Here is a 22816-nt window from a genome sequence, read left to right on the forward strand (position 1 = left end):
GTACATGTGCTTCTCAATGTTGCTCACCTACGTTGTATTTGGTTGCGGTAATTCAAAATATAATCTCCCATGGTTTAAAACCCGTAGAAAACACCCCAAAACCATATTCTCTCGTCTGGAACAAAACCAGCAACACCAGCAGCCATTCCAACCGTAAATCCCCCTAGCAAGAACCAATGAGATTAGCTCCAATATAATTAAGTATGAATACGGGGTTCTTCAATTATGTGTATTTTTCACTTTTTTTTTATTGGCGTATACGATCTAAGAAATTTGTATGTATATACCAAACGAATTTACTATACAAAACAAATGTACTAGTCATAATTAATTATGAAATCTAAGCAATTTGTAAGTATATACAGTAGTTCGTATCAATTGAAACAAAGTGATCAATATTCAAGAACAAGAGAGCTAGAGTATATATTAGCAGCTACTAAATGTTCAATCTACATATAGGCGGAACCATACTAAGGGCTACACATTGTAGCCAAGTGAGGTTTTTGGGGGAAAAATAATAAAACTGTTGTAAATAATAAGGTGGAGCCCACCTCCAATTGGAAGAGGCTTTGCCTACAAAAGGGTTCACACCCTTCCTTTGTAATCAGACATTGAGAATACTAAGAAAGACATAAATGAATAGAGAGAAAACATTCCCTTCTCTCCATCTCAATTCCCTCTCCAATTTCTCTAGATTTATAACACGTTATCAGTACGAATTCGCTTTCAAATATACCCACTGAAATCTCTGATGAAACCCAGATTCTTTCCCCTACCTTCCTCCCTCTCTTGCCATTTCTTCAGCTTTCCTTGTATGTCTCCGTGTTAGAGAGAGAGAGAGAGAGAGAGAGAGAGAGAGAGAGAGAGAGAGAGAGAGATGAAGACCACCCAATTCATAGTTTTCATCCTCATCATCACCACCATCTTTGGCTCATCAGCCAAAGTGAATTCAGAGACAGATTCTTGCAGCTCAAGTCTCAATCTGCAGAATGCCAATTTGCCCTTTGATGCAGCTTCCCTCCACTGCCTTTCTGTTTGGGATGCTCACAATTACATCCTCAGATACTCACAGACCTCATCAAACATATGGACCTTTGTCCTCTCAACACCAGCTGTAAACTCATTCATAGCAATTGGGTTCTCAAGCAATGGACAGATGGTGGGGTCCAGTGCAATTGTGGGGTGGGGTGTCCTCAACAGAACGCACGATCAAACAATATTTCTTGGGTGGGACTTCAGCAAACCTTGTGGAGCCTGACAAAGGGAACCTTCAGGTTGCTAACAACTTCTCTTTAATTCCATCTCAGTCCTCTCGTCTGTACCTTGGCTTCCAGTTGGAGACCAGCCAGCCACAGACAAGGCTCCTATACTCTGTTGGGCCAGATGGGTTTCTGCCTGTGGCACCAAACTATAGGTTGATCGAGCACAGTGACAAGTTCTCTACCTCCATAAATTATATCACAGTACCAGAGAAGACCCGAGCCTTCATCAAAGACCCGAAGGGCGACGGCCGCTTGCTCCAGAGCTCAGTCTTTGGGGGCTATAGCCGGTGTGGCTTTGGTCAAGGTTTTCCAAGAGAGCTACTACACCAAGTATGGCGGTGGAGCCAATGAGCTCAGTCAAGGCTACAGCAAAAGAGTTGGGTTGGGTGCTGAGTTACACTGTGTTCTCTGCTACTGACCCCAAGAGAAGTGCTAGAGACTCCCATGTTCCGCCATCATTTCGCTTTCACTGTTACAAGGCACTGGAGTATATTTAATTTGAAAAGTGAGATACACAGCAAGTTGATAAGCCTAGTAGAAAGCAAAGGATTATTGCCAGGGATATGAACACCCACCGAAATAAAGGGATAAGCACTCTGCCTCACTCTATTTCCTTCAATTAAATACATTATTAAAATACCTACAGAATTTAATACTCATGACCAGTGTAGATTGCAGGTGGAAAGCAGAAAAGCCAACGTGATATATCTAGCTTTCACTAATATATCAGTATAACAATATTACACTATTTGATCGTGGTGTTGATAAGAACCCACAAATAATTGTATTTGATCGTGGTGTTGATAAGAATTGATAAGAACCCACAAATAATTGTCTTTACTTTTTCCACACATTTATTTTATTTACTGTATGGTGTAGGTTTATTACCCATACAACAATATTTATTTAAAAGGGTGGTGCGGGTTTATCGTCCACGTTTTTACTTTTCTTTAAATGTATGGAGCAGAATTAGTGCCCATACAAGCACGTTTACTTTACCGCAAATTTACTTTTACTTAAAGTATGATGTGGAATTGACCCTCATACTTTATGAAATTACTTTACTGTACATTATTTACTGTATGGTGTAGGATTATTACTCATACGACAGTATTTATTTGAAAGGGTGGCGCGGGTTTATCGCCCATGCCTTTACTTTTATTTAAAAGTATGGAGCAGAATTAGTGCCCATACAAGCACGTTTACTTTATGAATTTAATTTACCGCACATTTAATTTTATTTAAGGTATGGTGCGGGATTAACGTCCATACAGCAAGCAATTTAATTTATGAATTTATTTTACCGCACATTTACATTTATTTAAAGTATGGTGCGGGTTTATCGTCCATACCAGTAATTTATTTACCAGCAATTTATTTTATGGATTAAATGTGTTGTATGATGAGTTTTTACAGTATGCAGATCAGGACCAGAAGTTCCTTGATCCTCATCATACAATTACATCAGGACTTGAAGATCCTTGATGATGATGTTAATATGAGAGCTGGCAGTCTCTCCGGTACTATATTTGTAAACATGTGATTGGACTTGAGGGTCCTTGATCCCTGACATGTAAATAAGGACCTGGGGTTCCTTAATGATGTAACAGTACCGTATTCTTTCATAATGCCGTACACATGGATGATAACTGTACTGGCAAATGTACTGTCCACATGAATAGATACGTATTCATGACTTGATGAATAGTACCGGATATATGAATAGTGACGTATACATAAATATTAACCATTTTGGGTAAACCGTCACTATATTCAAAAGGGAACCTGCAGTTCCTTAAACTCATGGATGAGCAATTAAATGAGATGCCAGAAGTTCCTCAAGATATGGATAATTATGTAAGGGCTTGAAGTCCAGAAATATGTACAGAAAATTGTAAAAATGTCCATACCATGAGAATATGTGATTTTGGCTTGAGGTTCAAAATCTAACAGTGTTGAGAACCTGAAGTTCCAACAATTAAATGGACAACTCTTGAGGTATTATTGCAAATTGTGGTACGCCACATATTTCTTTGGCATAAGAAAATGATGAATTTAATAAAGTTCGATTCTGTTATAATCGACACCTCAAGTAAGAAATATATTTTGTGAATTCCGGTTGTTAAAAATACACCGTGAAATAGATAACCCTCCCCACATATTTTGTTATATCTGCGCCGGAAGCCCATGGATCCAACTATATGACAGGTCCTGAACTTGAAGTTGTCGGTATATAGTGGCTTTTACTCAATTCATATTTCATGTCCATTTGAAAAGGGCAAATAAATTCTGAGTTTGTGTTTAGCCCAGGCCAAAAGTTCCGGGCTCCCATACGTTGAAATATGAAATTTGGGAGAGTCGATGTGGTTATTTGAATCTATAAGGCACAAGGTTCCAAACCGTCATTTTAAAAAGACGTGAAAACCACAGGTGCAAGTTTAAGAATGTGCGCAATTATTATAACAGGAACATACAACAGATAGATTTTTTTTTCCACCTGCAATGAAGGTGCAGGCCCTGTAAAATCTATAAAATTACATTATGTTCTGGAAGCCTCTGAAGGAAGAGGACGGCGCCTCTTAAACTTAGCCATGAGCCTCTCGCGGTCTCCCAAACTTCTTTCATTGGAGACGTGCAGCATGTCTAGCCTTCTCAGTGTATCAACAGAGTACGAACTCACCAGTTTCAACAAGGCATTATTCTCTCCTTTAAGTTTCTCAACCTCCCGTTGAGACTCATGAAGCATTCTTTGGAGAGACGAATTTTCAGTTGTTAACCTCTCAACCTCGTTTGCTCTGGCACGCAAACGATCAGCCATGTTAGAAACAGAAGCAGCACCCTGAATGCTAAAAGCCATTGAGTCATCAATAGCCTCTTCCTCAGATCTCCCTGTCAACAACATTTCATCCATTGGAATAATGAAATTCCTAGCTACTATGACAGCAGTAGCATCATTCATCATCACAGAATCATTAACTGTGAGATGACGATTTTGGGATACAAAGGATGGACGCCAAACTTTGGCATCATTGGTAGTTGTGGGAGCATCATTTAAATTGAAATAATTTGGGCAGGAAGAAGAGGAAGCCATTTTAAGAAGGTTTAGAAGAAAGTCTTAGAAAAACTAAAGTTTCAGAAAATGAAGGAAGTTGAGTTGAAACGCAGTTGCTCCAATCAAGTTTTGCAAAGGCAATATCTATAGGAGGAAATATGGCTACAGTTTCCAGGATCCCAATATTATCTCAGATCCCCATATTCTCTTTTTCTTTTCCAGATTCCAAAACTTCACGCGGCCTCCATTAATGTTTGTCGGCACTTTCGGCGTTTTCAAGTATTATTTTCGTCAAAGCCGATCTTGCTTTACGGATTTCACGGAGCTACTTTTTCAAAAGTATCCCGAGAATCTCGCAATTTTCCTATGGTTAATTTGAAATTCACCGGTTCTACATATTCATTGTATTTGTGTATAAATGTGTTACTAACGAAATTTTCTTTGCAGAAGACATCCAGTTTACTCCATACCTAGTGATGCGATATCTACTTATTTTTCTTATCAGTGAGCACTCAATATGCCCGAGAAGCAAGACTATCTCTGATCATCCATTCAGGAAGCAAGACTATCCCTGATCACGTTTCCGCTACATCAGGAAACTGTGAAGGCGATCTTATGCTCTAATCTCCGGAAGTCCTTCTAGACTAGGAGATATGAGAGCTTATTGTCTGCTCCCACCAGCTTCCTTCCTTGATTGCTTACCTTCTCTTGCAATCAATATCACATTATTTTTGCATTTTTTCTCTTTTTATAACTCTCTGTTCATAAGAGATTTTATTTCTTTAGAATGAACATCTGAAGAATGAATCCATGAAGTAATCCTAACTATGAGGGTTATTTGTTTTGACAGAGGCAAAAGAGTTGTGATTTTTGCTCTTGCAGGATATAACTAGATCATCAAGCGCTACATTATATTTACTGGGCCGATATGAGCTTGAATGATACTTGAGAAAAGTTTCTCCCACCTAAGGATGTAAGCAATACTTGTATTGTTTTATGCTTATATACTTATTTGATATTTTATCTTGAAAGGTAACCAAATGGGGAGATAAGTCCGTTCCAAAAGAATGGCTTGTATGTATCCATGAATTATTAACGCAAATTTTACAGATTGTAAGTTGGATACATTGATAATACACTGCACAGATTAAAGTCCCATAAGAACAGAATATGGGTATAGCAGTGATCAATATGATGCACGCCTGTTGCGTAGCAAATGATGTGGATTGAAGTCCCGAAAGGACAATCCTTTGACATGTCAATATTGATATTGTGCACGCCTAATGCGTAGCAAATTGTATGGGTTAAAGTCCCAGAAATTAATTGACATGTATGTATTAATCTGTGGCATGCCTGCAGCATGACAGATATATGGGTTCTAAATGTTCCAACTCCCTAAAATAGAGATTATCCACGCCCTACTGTAAAATAACGCTCCATTGGAGGTTATAATCCACATTCTCACATAATAAAAGCCCCATGAAGTGGCTTGGGTACCCAAAAGCAAAGAAATGCTTATAATTGATGCATGCACGTGCAAATGAGAATGATGGGATCATGAATTGATGAATGACAATTTTTGGTTTTAGAGTAGCTACTCAAATCATCAATGGGCTGTGTTAATTGGAACCACGTTCAATTATTAAATGTCGACAATATCATTGGCCAAAATGGAATGAGGTAATTCCATTATAGATGAGAATGAACGTGAAAGAACAAACCCACAGTACGAACCCCAAAAGATGTTAATACTGAAATTTATACGTGGGTGTTCAGAATAAAAGGGAATATATCTACTTTATATGACACAATGTTTCTGGCAGAAACAAGGAATGTTGGGTTTTCTCCATATTTACAGATTCAATTGTGCCCCCTTATTGCACATTTACAGAGACCAACATGTTATCTTTAAGGGTTATTCAATGTACGGAGTATACCACTAGAAGTGATTCCCTAAAGATGTATAAATAGCAGGGTTAAAGCTATTTAATGTGTCATAAAGTTTAAATCCCTTTAACCAAAATCCTTGAAAGGATTGAAATTGCATGAAGCAAGTCCCTGACTGACTTGTGCCTGCAGCACAAAATCTGTAATCAATGCTAATGTGCATAAATTACCTCAGTGAGTACATTGATTATAATGTGTTTGCCACACATTAAAGCTTCTGAAGAATTCACGAAATATTTATCTCGACTTAAAGATCGAGCATTATGCCAACGAGATTCTTGCTTATACTAAGAAAGTATTGAAGCATTTTTATGAGGATTATCCGTTGGACACTTTAAGGATTTTCCGGAAGTATATTGGACCGTACATCGTATTTTCCAGATAGAGCTCAACTCCATCACCATCATTTTGGGATGATGTGAGGCATATTTGATGCAATCTCAGCATAACACCATATATGAGCATATTTTTGAGTGAACTTACAAATAGCCCAAGTGTTATTAGATATGCGGACTCTGGAAATCTCTATGGTCGCTTACTGAAAAAAGCTAGTCATGAAGTTTTCAGGGGGAGATATTCATCAGGGGGAGCGTGGTATTAATACAGACCTTCACACACTGTACTCTTTTTCCTTCATCCAGGTTTTTATCCCACTGGGTTTTTCCTGGTAAGGTTTTAACGAGGCAGTGTCGCTCAAGATTGACTCACAGAAGCAGTGTCAACTACGATATTCAGAAAGGTGACCAACAGTATGACTTAAAGATATTTTGCCAAGCATCAGGGGGAGCGTGCTATCAATAAAGACCTTCAAACACTGTACTCTTTTTCCTTCGTCCGGGTTTTTATCCTACTGGGTTTTTCCTGGCAAGGTTTTAACGAGGCAGTGTCGCACGCGCGTCAATATACACAGAATTTTATGTTACATATGATTATGTACTCTTTTTCCTTTGACCAGTTTTTGTCCCACTGGGTTTTTACTGGCAAGGTTTTTAACGGGGCATATTCAGTATCATTTGTGGTCTCCAAGGGGGAGTGTTGTAAATAATAAGGTGGAGCCCACCTCCAATTGGAAGAGGCTTTACCTACAAAAGGGTTCACACCCTTCCTTTGTAATCAGACATTGAGAATACTAAGAAAGACAGAAATGAATAGAGAGAAAACATTCCCTTCTCTCCATCTCAATTCCCTCTCCAATTTCTCTAGATTTATAACAAAAACCTATATATTTAACTTGTTTTCAATATTAGCTTAGTATATATTAACTTATTAAAGTCCAAAAAAGTCCAATTCTTTATAAATAGGTTTACTTTCAATTGTATTGTTGAACATATTTTCATTTTGATCATATGTGTTTTTCAGTTGCATTTAATATATATTTGTTTTTTGTTTTTATTGATAAGAGGAACATAAACAAGTACAAACCCACTATGGTGCTAAACCCTATTTGGTTCATGTTAAAGCTTATTGAAAATCAGTCAATGAAGCTATGAATTAGCACGATTTATATGATTTAATGTTTACTTTTATTTCTGAAAAGACTATAAAAACTGCAAGTACCAAAAAATAATAATAACTAGATTTTAAACTAATAACTTTAACTAACCCATCCATTGTAAAATTGCGGATTCCGCCCTTGAGTCCACACATCCTCATTTTTCTCTTCACTTAATGTTTATAAGGGTACCTAACGTATCACTGGTCGTCATATAGCCAAGCTCATTTAATTTTTAAATTTATATACTTCCAATTAATGGCGCTGCCAAGAAAGGTATGGTAACCCACGTGGAAGAGACTTAGCAATGGTTCGGACACTAGCTTATGTCACGATACCATGGTTCATGCCAAGTGAGTAATTAACCTTTTTTAAATTATAATTAGTAACTTAATTTCCTCTGTTTAGTAAGCTTTAATTTTTCATGGTAGTAAAACAAGTCCTTGCTTGCAAGCTTCTGTTATTGGATATGCACACCACGGAGACTCCCCAAGGTTGCTCTTCATCTACAAAAGATGGTTTACGACGATTTTTACAATTCAAGGTCAGTTTAGCAATGGGATGGTTAAAACATCATAAATTTATATGGAATATCATAATAAGTGTGTGTGTGTGTTTTTTTTTTGGGTATATTGATATGTGCAATATATTATAATTAGCTGTGCGCGCTGCTCTGAAGATGATTGATTCCAATCGTTTGTTATAACATATTATAGGGCTTAACGTCATTTTAGGCCTTAAAATTTTGGAGTCATTCTTGATGTGAGTCTAGGGATTTTAATTTTATCAATTTACCCATTAACGTTTTAAAATTCGACCAATTTACACGTTTCCATCGGTTTGACCATTTGGTCTTTTGTTAAGTGATGACGTGACAGATGCGAGCTCCACTTTTTTAGCTTAAGTGTACTCAAATATCTGTGCAATCCCATCCTCCATACCCACCCTAACAAACCATCTTCCCCAGCCACCTCTCCCATCCAAAACTTCTCAAGACAATACACCCACCATTCTCTCTCTCTACATCACTAACCCCAAGCCCAGCCACCCTCCCTCCTCTCTCCTCTTCCAATTTCTGTCTTTCCAATCAAACCAAAACAACATAAAAACAAATTCTCAAACCCAACAATAAATCCCAACATTGAAAGAAGAAGAAGATGATGAATTGGGCTTTTCTGAAACAAAAGCAAAACTAGAAACCAATACTCACTTCTTAAAGGGTTATTTACTCAAATGATCCTCAAATTTATACCCGAGTTGCATTTTGGTTATGGTCCACCAACTCTTTATTCATCGTCACATTAGTCCTACCGTTATATTTTATATTAAATTTAGTAATTTGAACAGCACATGCTATATTTTTAAAGGTAAATAGGACTTTTGATAGTTAAAAATAATAATAATAAGTTTTTTAGAAGAAAAAAGAAAACCTGCAACTCCATCTCTCTTCCCGTTCCCTTCATCTCTCCCATTCCTTCTCTCCCTTCTACCCAATCTTTCTCTATACTCTCTGTGCTCTGTCCTTTTTCCCTATGTTTTAGAGAATGACTCCATCCTAACTGTTTCTTTCTTTTTGGTTTTTAAATAAAACTCAACACTGTCTCTTGGGGAGAAAACTTGGGCGTGGACTTGGGATTCTGTCTCTTAGGGAGAAAACTTGGCCAAGATTTTCCATAATTTTTTGAAGGAAATTCCACTTAGCTCGATCATATGTCTTATGGACATCACGCTTCACAACAACTTTTGGCTCCTTAATTCGTCTTTGTGTTTTTGACTGAATGCATAAGCTCAAAATCAAGAGTGACATTATTAATGACATTATCAGGCAAAATGATCTTCAAACAGTTTGCAATAATTTTGTAGATGACGTTACATAGACTTATAGGTTAGAAATCCTTCACATGCTTTGCATTCTTTATCTTCGGAATTAGTGCCACCAACATATGGTTAAACTCCTTAATACTCTTGCCATTATTCAAAATCTGCAAACAAATAAAAACAATATCTTCTCCAATAATAGCCCAGTGTTTTTGAAAAAATAAAGCAGACAAGCCATCTGAACCCAAGAGCTTCCAAAGGTCCCATTTGGGAAAGTGCGTGACTAATTTCTGACAAATCAAAAGGGCGAGCAAGCTGGGCATTCATCTCAAACGTTACCTTAGTTTCAACAACATCCATAATATTAGCTACATTCATAGGCATTCATCAAACCAGCATCTGTTGTCATCAAGGACCCCATTATTGAAGAGTAGTATTATGGCAACCCTCTTCATTAGCTCACATGGCTTCAAAATGAAAACACTTTCGAAAATTTGTGGCAGGAGCATGAATTTCAGCATGTAAAACCAAGGGCCTTGAGATATCGGTTGGGTTGCTCGAGCCTTAGCCTTCCAAGATAGGCCTTGTCGCCCACCTTGTTTTGGGTGAGCACTTTTAGTCGGCCCACTAACTTGCTTCACTTGCAAACCCCTTTTTTGAAGACAGGATGGGCTGGGCCCAAAATATTGGAATTATGACAGCCCATAATATTGGAGAGAAAACACCACTATTGTCAATGGTATTCTTTCCTTTCTCAACAGTCACTGGCGAGTTAAATGCCAAAGAATCAGCCCCCAAAATCAGCTCATGATTTAAATCTACTTGAATAGTCTCATTACATAATTTATGCCTCTTATGATAGTTAGCCTTAATGGAGCCATTATTCTCATCAATGGTGCCCTGCCGTAACTTATCTCCTTCATCTTGATCCTCTTCCCAGCGCTGGACTTCGTCGGCAAGGCCCAACTCGTTTGAGCTTAGTGCTTTCATCACTCATCTTGGCCGTAGTAGTCTTGGTGATTTCATCTCAAATTCATCTAACCATTCTTTGACCTCTACTCTGAGCCATGAGCCAAAGGGTTTGAAATCCCTATGGTTAATAACAGAATCCCGAAGCGAACACTGATTCATAACAATATTACAAATGCAACACATACAACAATAATTTGGAAGCTTTTCGTATTTAATCAAAATAAGACTACTCCCAACCTCTAGAAAAGTAAAACGCAAACATCATTTCAGGGGTTGAGTAACATCAATAATAACCTTACTTCTCAAAAAACTTCCCAAACAAGTACCTGCTCTCCCAGAATTAGTATCAATAAACCTCCCTAAGATATCACCAATGAATTGCCAAGTATCCTCTCCATATATGCTAGAGGGACACCCTTCACTCTAACGCAAAAAGTTTGTGTAGTGAGGGGACCCGATAGGGGTCTTCTAAACCATAAGTTTCATCCAATATCAAAAGAGCATTCTCAAAAGTCCAAGGACTACCTTTAACCACACAATTTCTGTCACTTGACATAAAAGAAAACAAAAATCACCCATGCTCCAACTAGTAGATCTCTACACAAGCTCTTAGTGACCAAAGCTTCTTCACAGTCCTCATAAAGAATTGTATCTTAAAATTCTTCAACGTGAGAAGCCTCCCAACTACGAAGAAACGTCGAGCTTGCCTATTGTTTCCAATAGGCCGCTCAACTACTATAGGCATGTTTTCATTCTCAGTGAGATCGAGTTGCATGGTAAGTTTGTCTACAATTGCATCCATGGCAGCAAATAGACAATTAAAACTCTTACCCAACGAAGAGAATAAAGCCGCCCACAGTGACATACTCAACTATACTACCAAAACAGTAATCTTGGACTTTCTCACAAAACTCAATTTTTTCTCAAACTCTGGAAACTCTCACGACTCGAGGCGAGAATGAGAGACTTTTACATAATCAATTAATTAGTTCTCCAACAAAATTAATTTCGCAAAAAGTCATTTTTGGTCCTTATAGTTTGTCACTTTTATCACTTTATCACTTTGGTTCCTGTCGTTTCAATTTGGTCAATTTTGTTTTTGTGGTTTCAATGTGAAGCAATTCAAGGACAACTATCAATTTTTGTCAAATTTTTTTTAAACTTCTATTAGTTGTGAAGGGGCAATTCAGTCAATAAATTATTTTAAAATAAAAACAAAACCCAGTAATCCCCCCCCCCCCCCCCCCCCCTCTTTTTTTTTTTTTTTTTGAGGACCTTTCCAATTGAAAGGGGTGATAGCATATTAAACTCACACACACAACACGGATGCTAGGACTTGAACCCAGGACCTTATCGGAGGGAGTAAATACTCCAAACCACTACACTAATAGGTCCTTTGCTGTTTGTGCATTTTTTATTCAAGAACACCTCGTAACATTTTGGCGGACATTGGTGTTGGGAAAAGAAGGGAGAGGGATGTTTTATTTTTATTTTAAAACTTATTTTTTTAATTTATATTTGTATTGTTTATATTTTAAAGGAATTAATTTTTTAATAATTTGTGGACCGAATTGCCCCTCTACAATTGACAGAAATTGAAGATTGTCCTTGAATTGCTTTAAATTGAAACCACATGGACAAAATTGACCAAATTAAAATAACAAAGTGATAAAAATGACAAACTACAGAGACCAAAAGTGACTTTTTGCCAATTAATTTTAAAAGAATGATTGTTATTTGGTATTGTGAATTATGGTACAAACAAAGGAACTTCATCCGCATTAGCTTACACACCCTATGAATTTAAAAGTGTGTTCCAAAAATAAAATAAAATAAAAAGGTTCATGTACATTGTCAAATTAACAAAAGCGAAACTAGACGTTGTAATTTTCCAACTAATGGGGCCCAATACGCACGCAGTGCTTTCAAATGACCGTTGAGTTGTTGATCCAATTAAATGAAAAAAAAAATATTCCTAGAAAAGATAGGTAGAGCCTGAGAGGGGGAGCGACATCTCCATCCAAGAAAATAAAGAAGGAAACTAAAACCCACGCTTTAAAGGCAAACAAAAAACCCACACTCTCACAAAAAAGCTTCCTTTTTTATGCACATTTTTGGCCACAAACCAAACATGGAATTGACCCAAGAAGGCGCCTTGCGTGAATTTTGATTCACAGTTCAAATTTCTAGCCATATATTGGATGAAAATCTTGGAGGGATTTCATACGATACGATAAAACAAGAGTGTCCGTGTCTGTGAGGAACACCAAGAAACGCTGAAACAGGGCTCAAGAGATACAGAGAGAGTGGAAGTGTAAGTGGCATTGTTTTCAAATTCGAGAAAATGGGTGAATCAGCCTGTCTGATGAGATCGTTCTCTAGCCCTTCTAAGTGTTCCAGTGAAGTCAAAGAGGTTAGTCCTTGCAAAATTTCACGTCTTTGATTCTTTGGTGTTTAAAGTTTTGCAATTGATGGGTTTTTCATATTTTTTCGTAATCTTTAATGGGTCTTTATCCAATTGCTCTGTTTTTCTCGCCTTGTGGTTTGTTTAGCTGCTCAGAAATCGTGGGGAAATGAGAATTTGGGTAAATGGGTATTGGATAAAGATGGCTATTGTTCTGTTTGTTGTTTAGCGACCAAAGTGCGCGTAGTGTTATAGTTTAGGCGGTTCGTGGGTTTCCATTGGATGCCTTCGGTTCATGATTTCGTTCGGGTTGTTCCAAATCTTGCGTTATTGCTTCTCCTCGATGAGAGAGAGAGAGAGAGTGAGTGACAGAGCCTTTTAGACCTATGAAAAAAACAGCAATTTTTAACCAGTTTCGTTTCCTCTATTAAAGTTCTCTAGCTTCCCTAATCCTGCATGGCATTCTTTTGGATTTAGGCAGTGAGCTTCTTCATGGTGGATTAAATGTTATGGGTATCTCTTTGTTAAAATTCTGCAATTGTTTTTTCTTCTATGGATGTACTTTGATGGTTTCGTTTCCTTTTCACAAGTTTCTAGAATTCACTGAGGAAATTGAGATGTGATTTTAATTGCAGGGGGACCCCCTTCGTTGCCTAGGAGAATCAATCTCCTTCGGCAGGTATATGTCAGAACCCCTTGCTTGGGAGAAATGGTCAGCATTTTCCCACAATCGCTACTTAGAAGAAGTCGAAAAGTTTTCCAAACCCGGCTCTGTTGCTGAGAAGAAGGCTTATTTTGAAGCTCACTACAAGAGAAAAGCTGCTGAGAAAGCAGCAGCCTTGCTTGAGGTAACAAATGCAAGTGCCAGTAATGTCTCAGAGTCAGTAAATATGTACAAAAATTGTGACAGCTTCTCCAACATAGAGTCAGCGAATGGAGAGAGCCATATGGTTGTCGATAAACAACAGGAAAATTTTGTAACAAATTCGGAGGTAGTAGTATGCCCAGCTGATATGAGTGGCCCTAATCCAAATGTTGAAGGGAATCAATTGGATGTTTCCATGGTGGACGGAGCAGAAGCAGTGGTTCAAGAAAGCGTTAATTTGGCGAATCCTATTCAGGTTGAAATCTCAAACAAGTTTGAAAATGACAAAGACCAAGATGAGATTGTTGCCACCCAAGAAGAGAAGATTCCAAATAAGGTAAACTGTTGAATATTGTCCTGTTTTTACTCTTTACATTGAAATTGCTTGATCATGTTTCCTCACCACGCCAAGTGTGATCTTCCAGGAAGCAGCTGGTGAGGAGAATCTAGCTTCAACGAACAAGAAAAGATTGATAAACTCTTCCCCAAGGTTATCCACTAAAGGTAGAGCATCCAAGGCCCCAATGTCTCCTGCCAAACAAGCAACTCGTGTGCAAACCATAAATGGGAAAAATGTCACTCAAAAGGGTAAGAAATTTTCGTCAGACTTAGTTGACAAGAGGAGATTGACTGGAAAATCTCTCCACATGTCAATCCATTTCAGTTCTCGTGCTGGTGAAAGTGAAACCAGTAAAATAACTTCACCAGTTGTGGAGAAGACCAAAAATTCAAGAAGTAACACTACTATGTTTAATATCTCCATGAATAAGCCGGCTTCTCGACAAAGTACGGCTAGGGTACGCACTTTTCTTGCCATTGTTTATAAATAAAAAAAATTCTTTATTCATCATATTCATGGGTCTATCTGTCTGCACTCTGCACAAACATGACACATCTAATAAGAGTTTTATTTGCCAACTTCAGGCATCTGTTAATGGGGTATTAAAGCAGTCTTCAGCAGACCTATGGTCCATAGATAGAAGGTATCTTGCTTTCTACTTCACATGTCCACGCAATATCTCAGTCCATTACATACTCCCTTTCCATTGTGCTATTTCTAAATGCATTGAGTACTCTAATTCAAGCGATCAATTATATTGTTTGCAGGGAAAAAACATTACTTAATAAGTCGGTGGCTGGTGCAATTGCAGATGGGATATGGACATCCTCCTCAAAAGAGTAAGGACTTTGCTACTTACATGCCTGTGAGTTTTTTTATTTACTTTATCTTGGCTCTGGGGTGCTTATCTAAATTGATTTTGCACTTTCTAAGTTTCACTTTTTTCCCCCGAAACCAACATCTTTTGTTTTATTTGTTGTGGAATTAATTACTTAACAGGCTTAATTAATTACTTTTATTCATATAATGTTCTAGATTGTATTCTGAATGGACCAAAGTAGTTAGTGTACTAGATGACAAAGGAACTGCCAGCATTCTCATAAACTTGGGATAATGGATTACTATGAATCTAAATAACTGATTATTTGGCAGACAATCTTCTACTGCAAATGGAAGTAAACCACGACCCCCTATTGCATCATGTCCTTTTATCTTCAAGAGTCAAGAAAGAGCAGAAAAGCGTAAAGAGGCAAGAATTGATATTGTGTTTTAAGTTCCCTTTTTATCATGCCATGGTTCATTAAATATTTGTGGGTTTCTTTATTAAAAAAGCTGTCTTCTTTTGCTGTGCCAGTTCTTTCAGAGGCTGGAAGAGAAGAAAAATGCCAAGGAGGCTGAAAAGAAGCAGCTGCAACTGAGATCTAATAAAAAGGTTAGTTTCTTATAATAAAATATTTTCACATAATAACTTTTCATTTACTATTTGCATCTTGGGTCTCGGTTAATTTATAAGGGTGAAAAATACAAAACAGAGTTCAGGAAGGGTGATAAATACAAATTAGTGTTCATGAATCAAATGATTGTGTTGATTGAAGGATTATTTACAGAAGTTGCCCTAGATGATTAGAGGATAGTACACTGGTGATGGGGCAATATGCTATGTGGAATGACCTGATTATTAACTTCTGAGCAGAAAATAGTGCAAGTTGAATGCTGTTCTCTTTTTATTTTTATTTCCTTTGTCAAGCCTTTAAAAAGTTTACTTTTAAAAATAAAATAAAAAATCTGATGCAGGAAAAAGCTGGAGGGGATGTTAATAAACTGCGTCAGTGCACTGGCTTAAAAGCCAAACTAAACCAAGATCTGTCTTCAGGATCACAATTTCCAAGTAACCACTTGAACAAGGTATACACATTTTCTTCCAAAGTTTGTTTATGTAAAGTGCTTTCAACTGTACTTGGAAAGTTTCTACTGAAATTTTAGAGTGTGGAGCAATGTAGACTACTACTACTACTCTCTGCTTAGTTAGTCTTATTTTATCCCCTAATGTCTTTTGATGAATAGAGGACATTTATTTTTGCAGATACCTCTGGCACAGCCTCGGTCACCAAGACTTGGAAGGCAGTCTACTCTCAGCAAGGCCCTGGACCCAAGCTCTAGGCCTTCAGTCAATTCTCACCGCTCCAACTATGCCACAAAAAAATATAAAGTGAGCACAAATAGATCAGTGCCTTCTCTTTTGAAGAAGAATGCTCATGAGAATTCTCCTCCCAATATCCAGAGTTGAGGGTGTCTAGCTTAGGAAAGTGCATGGAGATTGATTGACTCCGACGGTTACCACTCTCTAACCAAGAAGAAAGGAAAAGGAAAATAAAAAAAAATTACCTGCCCAGAAGGGCCAGAACTACTATTTGTAAGCAGGGGGTGTATTTGTGAGGTCTGTCAATTAGAAATTTTGTAGGGCTTATCATTCATTTTTATGTTTGATTCTTTGTTCTTTGTTCTTTTGGCGATTGTTGTAAATAGCTTTTAACCGTACTGGTCATGATTAATATATAAAGTTAGGATGATTGCATATTTTGGTTGTTCCACAGACAGCTTCTTCTTTATACCTTTTTAAAAAAAATTTATTTCTCCATGTTTTTCCCATTTCTTTATTTTTTTTTCTTTTCCATTTGATAGTTTTCAGATTATCAATTTTCCTACAAAACATAAATAAAAAGTCTTAGCACACTGAGTTTGTTTCTTATCCAGTTCTTACTTAACTTGGGATCATACGGACGGATTGTACACATGATATTCTGGGCCAAGACTTGTCTCACAAGCATTTTTATCCCTAGAAGCCCTTATTGGGCTGAACCAAATTCCACAAGAAGTTTATCACCAGCTAAAAAACGATGTCTTTTAAAGTACTTGATTGTTTTGACAAAGTACAAAGACATTATGTTTGGCTCAGTTGTTAATTACAATTATTTCTGGTTTCATGAGTTGTGAGGATCATGAGTTTTGTGCGCTTTTACAGCCATCAAAACATTCTGGCAGGCATTTTGCTCTACATGCATATAGTTACAAGAAAGCTAATGCACATCACATCCAGGTAAAGAAGAAAACTTATTTTGCTAGTGTTTGCCATGACTCCTATTATACACATTCCCGACGTTCAAATCCAAACTGGTCAGAGATAGTATCCAGATTCATTAAGTTGGGACACTCAAAACTATATTAGCTTACCAAACACAAAATAGCGGAGGATCATTCATCGTTGAAGATGTGCAAATGCAAAAGAGCAAGGCTGGAGCAGGAGCATGTCATGCAATGAACAGACCTTGATCTAGGACAGAATATTCTGATGGGTCACATGGATATTCAAATCTCAGTGCATCATACAGGTGAGCAGGAACTTCAGTAACATGAGTAGGATCAGTATACTCCGAGAACTCTACATTTTGAAGTTCAAGATTCATACCATAACAATCACCTTGATACCAGCAAATCTGAAACTCATCGTCCAAAGAAGCAAAAGGTGATGTACTTCCCAAGATTAGGTTTCTTTGGGCAGATTCCAAATCAGTACTCAGGTTGATGCCCTGATTTTTCATGTTTGATGTACTAGTGGAAATGGTCTCAGAAAGTTGATGGTCTACCACACAGCTCTTGGTTTGACCAGGAAAAGAGTCAGTTGCACTTATTGTTGGACTTATTGTTGGACTTACATGGCTACCATGATGGTTTGTGTACTCCGAATACGAAGGCTTACTCTTACTGGAGCCAGTTACATCTCCCCCTGGGATTGAAGGTCTTGAGCTAATGGAAGGAATTGATTGTAGTTGATCAGCTTGGAAATGGTGCTGTGGACCAGGCAGTTGAGGCTTGCTGAAGCCATTGTTTAACTGAATAAGTGGCTTGTGCTCTTTTTCCAATTGAATTTTATTCCAAGAATACGTCGCTGGGATGGTGGAATCAAATGCTGTCAAGTTTACTTCAGATTCCACTGATGCAAAAGAATGATTGACGCGCATCTGTGAACTCCTGATCTTCTGGGAATCGGGAACGTTTCCAACCAAACCTTTTTGGGTTTCTGCATAAGAACTATTGAAGTCCATTTGTGAACTCCTTGTCTTCTGAGAATCAGGAATATTGCCAGTCGTTCCTTTCTTAGGTTCTGCTACAGGCTCTGAAACAATCCCCTTTATATCTCCTTCATTGCTCTTTGGATCCGCATTCTGAGCAACTAAATTATTGCCAGAAAATCTGTAGCTTCCATGTGCAACATCATTTTGTTGGATGTTGATCGAGTTCTGAACGCTAAGAATTCCTTGAAGATCTTTTGAGGAATAATCAGAATGCTTTGTCCCACCAAAAGAAGATTTAATATCATTTTCTTTTTGCAGCCTACTCAAGTAGAGCCGGTACTTCTGCACATGAAAATTCTCAGTGAGAATATGCAAGCATATTTCTATTAAATTAATTAACCGTTGGTTTACATGCAAGACTGAATGTTCCATTATTTGGGTGATGGGAAAGTAGCTACATATAATTCATTCTATAAAATAACAGAAAATAAAATAAATAAAGAAATCATAGTCCAAATGGATAAGATTAACGATCATTGTCCTTCCTCAAATATTTGGGGCAACTAGCTGTTCAAACCTTCAGGTGACATATCAGCATGAGTAATATCAGGAAAGAGAACCATAAACAGAAGACTGCTATTAAAAGAGTGAGAATTTCTATTGACGAATGCTAGGGATTATTACAGTAACTTCTTCATATGCTGTCAAAAAATGTGACAAACCCGACTGAGACCAAACAAATGGGATATATTATTGCACAAGGAAATTATCCATTGCAGGGTATTCTGGCTACCAAAGTACCATAATGAAAGTGCTGCAGTGCACAAATCCTACTAGATAGGAATTTCAGATCTTATCAGGAGAAAGAATTAAGAAGTGAGATATCTACCTGCAAGTGGCTAGCAACATTTTCTCTTGTCAACCAAGGCACGTTCATCAGGTCAAGTATCTTCTTCGGACCAACTTCTGCCAAACAGACATTACACATCATCGCTCTGTGGAAACATAATAAAGTTGGTGGCTATATCATTGAAAAACAACACAAATGTGAAACAGACTTTTGAGAAATAACATAAAATTTATTAAGATTTATAGTTAATGATGCTGATCCAAAAACCAAGCTTTATAAGAAACGAAGTTACTTACTGTCAAATCCAATCTGATGTACTGCTTTTACAAATTTCTGATGAAGGTCTACAGACCAAACAACTCTAGCTTTTTTTGCGGATGAACAATCAGAAAAGTCTTTGTCATCATATTTGTTATCAACATCCTTTCTTTTTCTCGATGAAGTAAGGTCTTCTGCACTAAAAAAGTATCCCTCATCATACTGATCTGATCCATTTCTTATCAGCTGAATACCTTCAATGCTTTCGTGACTCTCAATGTCTCTGATCTCATGTATCTTCTTTCTGAATACATGCTGCCATATATTACGCAGTTCTTTCATTCTTATTGGCTTAAGAAGATAATCACATGCTCCGTGCTGAACACCTTTCATTACCCTACTCGTTTCTCCATCAACAGACATCACTGCACAGGTACAAAAAATATGATTTGTCAGGAACTAAATGGCAAAGGAAAATTTTCAATTGAAGATGAAGGTTATGTCAGATGGCAGAGCACTGACTGATAACAGGAAGATCCATCTCAAGTCCAACATGCTCGAGAAGTTTAAAACCATCCATGTCAGGCATGTTTACATCACTGACTACAATGTCATATCCATCTTTCTTTTCACGAAGCAAGTTTAAAGCATCTCTTGCCAAACCACATGTAGTCACTGAAACACATAGAAGGGGAAAGAAAAAACTAGTCAGAATTGATGAAAATTTGATGATATCATCATAGACTGGGTTGGAAAGTTGAATATATAGTCAGACTGGCCAAAGTCATCCTGTATACTAATCAGACAAAAATAAAATCCTGTAAGACTGACAGAAATCCTTTTTTAAATGAGTGGGACTAAGAACTCGAAAAGTAAAATCAGTTGTCCAGCATTCTAAATGGATGCCTTCTCTATCTTGCTCAGATCGTTTAAAAGAAAGCATACATGAGAATATCCAAACATAATCAAAGGAACTATTGTAAAGCCATGTGTCTTGAGCAGTGACTGTAAGAGTACTTCAGTTTCCTGTGAAATACTTCGAAAATTTGATTGAACAAAGATGATAGAACATACAAGAATATAAGAATATTAAAACGCCGTCTTTAAATCAACATGACAAGACCAGGAATATAATATAATAGACATAGGTAATGATGAAAGTCATAATAGACAAAGGGTAAATGTTGCTAGAAAAAAGCCTTTCATGGACATAGTTGAAACAAGGATATAAAGGAAAATGTGCTAAAGGAGGCTTGAAATCAGAAATCCAAGAATGAATGCAGGATTTGGGGAGTAATTAATTGTGGCCATTTGTCCATACAACTCATCTGGGTAACAATTATACAAGTACACTACCGGAGGTACCAAAGAATGCTGAACACTCCAGTTATCCGAAATAGACCAACTTTAAGCATTTATATTGGATAGAGAAATCAATGTTCAAAACTCGATTAAACTAGCTAATAAAGGAAACACTTTGTGCCTAATTGCACTGCTATCACATTATCATTATCCTCCTGCAAAGCAGCCTGTAGAAGGGCCAAAGCAGCAGGTTGATGAAGGCAAAGACAATCAAATACTCTTCTCAACTAAACCGTGATCATTTCTGATAATCAATTTAATTAAAAGGAAACTGCCAACTAAGTTTTTGCTTCTAGAAAAAGATAATAATAATCATCGGTTTCAAGAAACCCATATGGAGTAATTCACAAAAGCATCATCAGCCAGCCTTAGACAATTAGACCAACTTCTAAGTTCTACCCCATTTTCTCTGTTATGCAAAGAATATTGCCTTAATACCTACACATAAAGCATGAATCTTGAATTCCATATACTGGAGTTGAGTCCCTAGATGAACATTTAACCAAGCTCCCGTTACCCTTGTTGTCCAAATTAAACCATAACTCAAAAAACCCATCTCTGAAAATCACCAAATACAATCAGAGAAACCAACCAAACATAAGAAATAATTCAGAAAACAGAGAGAGAGAGAAAGACTAAAGCTTTAAATTATGACTGAAACAGAGGAACAGTGACAAAGTGAGATAGCGTAAAATAACCTTCATAGGAGCACTTCTTGAGCATCTTCTCTAAGATCTTAAGCCAAGTTGGATCATCATCGACGACGAGAACTCGGAGGCCAGCCGGAAACGAATCGTTTCGAGGAGAAGAGAAGCTACTCTCCATTAGGAAAAAGTTAAAGATGGAAGAGTTAAGATTGAAGTGGAGGAGGGTAGAGTGGGACTTACAGCTCAAATGAGACTATATAGCTTAGGAGTGTCTCCAAATTTAAAAAAATGGCTTTCTTTGGATTTTATGGGAAGCTTTTTAGAGAGAGAGAGAGAGAGAGAACCAACGAATATTTGGCGCCGGATATCTAACGGTCCCCGTGGTACACGTTAGGCTTTAATCGCATTTACATTTTGCTAAACCAAAAAAAAGGAAAAGGAAATTGTGTTGTGGGTATGATTAAAAGAAGAAAAAGCCACAAAATTTTTACCTTTGGTGTTGAAAAAGAATAATGGCAAAGTGAAACAAAATGGCAACTTTGAGAAATTGGGTGTAGAATCTTAAAGAGGTAGAATCTGAAGGTGGGGGTGGGGTTGGGGTGTGTGATTTGTGAAAGAATGTTTGAATGAATAAGGCATCTTATAAATGATATATAGGTAGCTTAATTCAGCAATTTCAATTAGACACAAAGTTTGATTTAACCATATTACTATTTTCCGAGTTTTTCTTTTTTGAAGCGATATTCTAAATTAGTTGAAGATCAAACTCAAGTGTAAAAGGAAGGATGATGAACTATACTAACCAGAAAGACAAAATAACACTTCAATGTTGCAGCCCCTGCTTTGTTGGGTTAAAGATGTATTGTTTATTCTTGCAGACCTTGAGAGGAAGATGAAACAATTTGAAGTTCATGTTGGATAAACAATAAAGAAGGGTTTGAGGGCACGTGGAATGCATTTGAGAGACAAAGCTGAAAAAAAAATGTCGTTTGAAGCAGATTTGTAGTGGTTGGACAAAGCCAAGACTATCTGAACTTGAAAACCAGCTGAAATCCAATTGGTACCAAACTCACAAATTTGACCTTTTATTATCTTCAACCAATGCTTTGTAAGGCATGCATGATCTCAGGACCAGTCTCATAATACATTATCCAAATCCATCAATGAAAGTGGAAGCATGAAGAACCCTTTTCATTTACTTGTTTAATAATGCCATTCCCCGGCAAGAAAAAAAAATTCATATAGTTTAAAGCATCTTTATGTACTTACGGTAAAGTTGCACTAAATATTTTAGGCAAATGCTTGGCACATTGTGAGAAGCAAAACACAACAGAGAATTTTAAGAACACTATCCAATAGCAGAAGGACAAAACATCCTTGTTGGTTTACATTGACATTATTAATCAGCTGTTCAGCAAAAAAGGAAAAAAAAAAAACATCAGCAATCAAATGACACAGTGTGTTCTGTCTCCAT

General features: G+C 37.3%; 2 protein-coding genes and 1 pseudogene across 2 annotated transcripts; 2 read left to right on the forward strand and 1 right to left on the reverse strand.

Moving 5' to 3' along the window:
* LOC18788286 lies at window positions 728-1613 on the forward strand (annotated as a pseudogene).
* Window positions 12263-16743, forward strand: LOC18792571 (protein WVD2-like 7). Its single transcript, XM_020554154.1, has 9 exons — window positions 12263-12956; window positions 13583-14149; window positions 14238-14609; window positions 14737-14795; window positions 14920-14991; window positions 15305-15401; window positions 15507-15584; window positions 15947-16057; window positions 16236-16743. Exons 1-9 carry the CDS (start codon window positions 12888-12890, stop codon window positions 16437-16439), a joined length of 1629 nt encoding a protein of 542 aa, XP_020409743.1. The 5' UTR covers window positions 12263-12887; the 3' UTR covers window positions 16440-16743.
* LOC18789818 (two-component response regulator ARR11) lies at window positions 17051-22199 on the reverse strand. Its single transcript, XM_020554153.1, has 5 exons — window positions 21394-22199; window positions 19856-20008; window positions 19372-19758; window positions 19115-19191; window positions 17051-18567 (listed from the first exon to the last, which is right to left on the reverse strand). The coding sequence occupies exons 1-5, from the start codon at window positions 21518-21520 to the stop codon at window positions 17461-17463; spliced, it is 1851 nt and encodes a 616-aa protein (XP_020409742.1). The 5' UTR covers window positions 21521-22199; the 3' UTR covers window positions 17051-17460.

This window comes from Prunus persica, chromosome G1 (genome assembly GCF_000346465.2).
Source record: "Prunus persica cultivar Lovell chromosome G1, Prunus_persica_NCBIv2, whole genome shotgun sequence".
In the NCBI taxonomy this organism is placed as follows: Eukaryota; Viridiplantae; Streptophyta; class Magnoliopsida; order Rosales; family Rosaceae; genus Prunus; species Prunus persica.

What these genes read in the sequence shown, in the direction of transcription:
- LOC18792571 (XM_020554154.1), top strand. Translation starts at nt 12,888, where the DNA reads ATGGGTGAATCAGCCTGTCTGATGAGATCGTTCTCTAGCCCTTCTAAG. An exon ending in GTTCCAGTGAAGTCAAAGAG is followed by an intron (nt 12,957 to 13,582) that starts GTTAGTCCTTGC and finishes TTTTAATTGCAG; the next exon opens with GGGGACCCCCTTCGTTGCCT. An exon ending in AAGAGAAGATTCCAAATAAG is followed by an intron (nt 14,150 to 14,237) that starts GTAAACTGTTGA and finishes GTGATCTTCCAG; the next exon opens with GAAGCAGCTGGTGAGGAGAA.
- LOC18789818 (XM_020554153.1), bottom strand. Translation starts at nt 21,520, where the DNA reads ATGGAGAGTAGCTTCTCTTCTCCTCGAAACGATTCGTTTCCGGCTGGC. An exon ending in CAAGAAGTGCTCCTATGAAG is followed by an intron (nt 20,009 to 21,393) that starts GTTATTTTACGC and finishes TATGTGTTTCAG; the next exon opens with TGACTACATGTGGTTTGGCA. An exon ending in ACATCAGATTGGATTTGACA is followed by an intron (nt 19,192 to 19,371) that starts GTAAGTAACTTC and finishes TCTGTTTGGCAG; the next exon opens with AAGTTGGTCCGAAGAAGATA.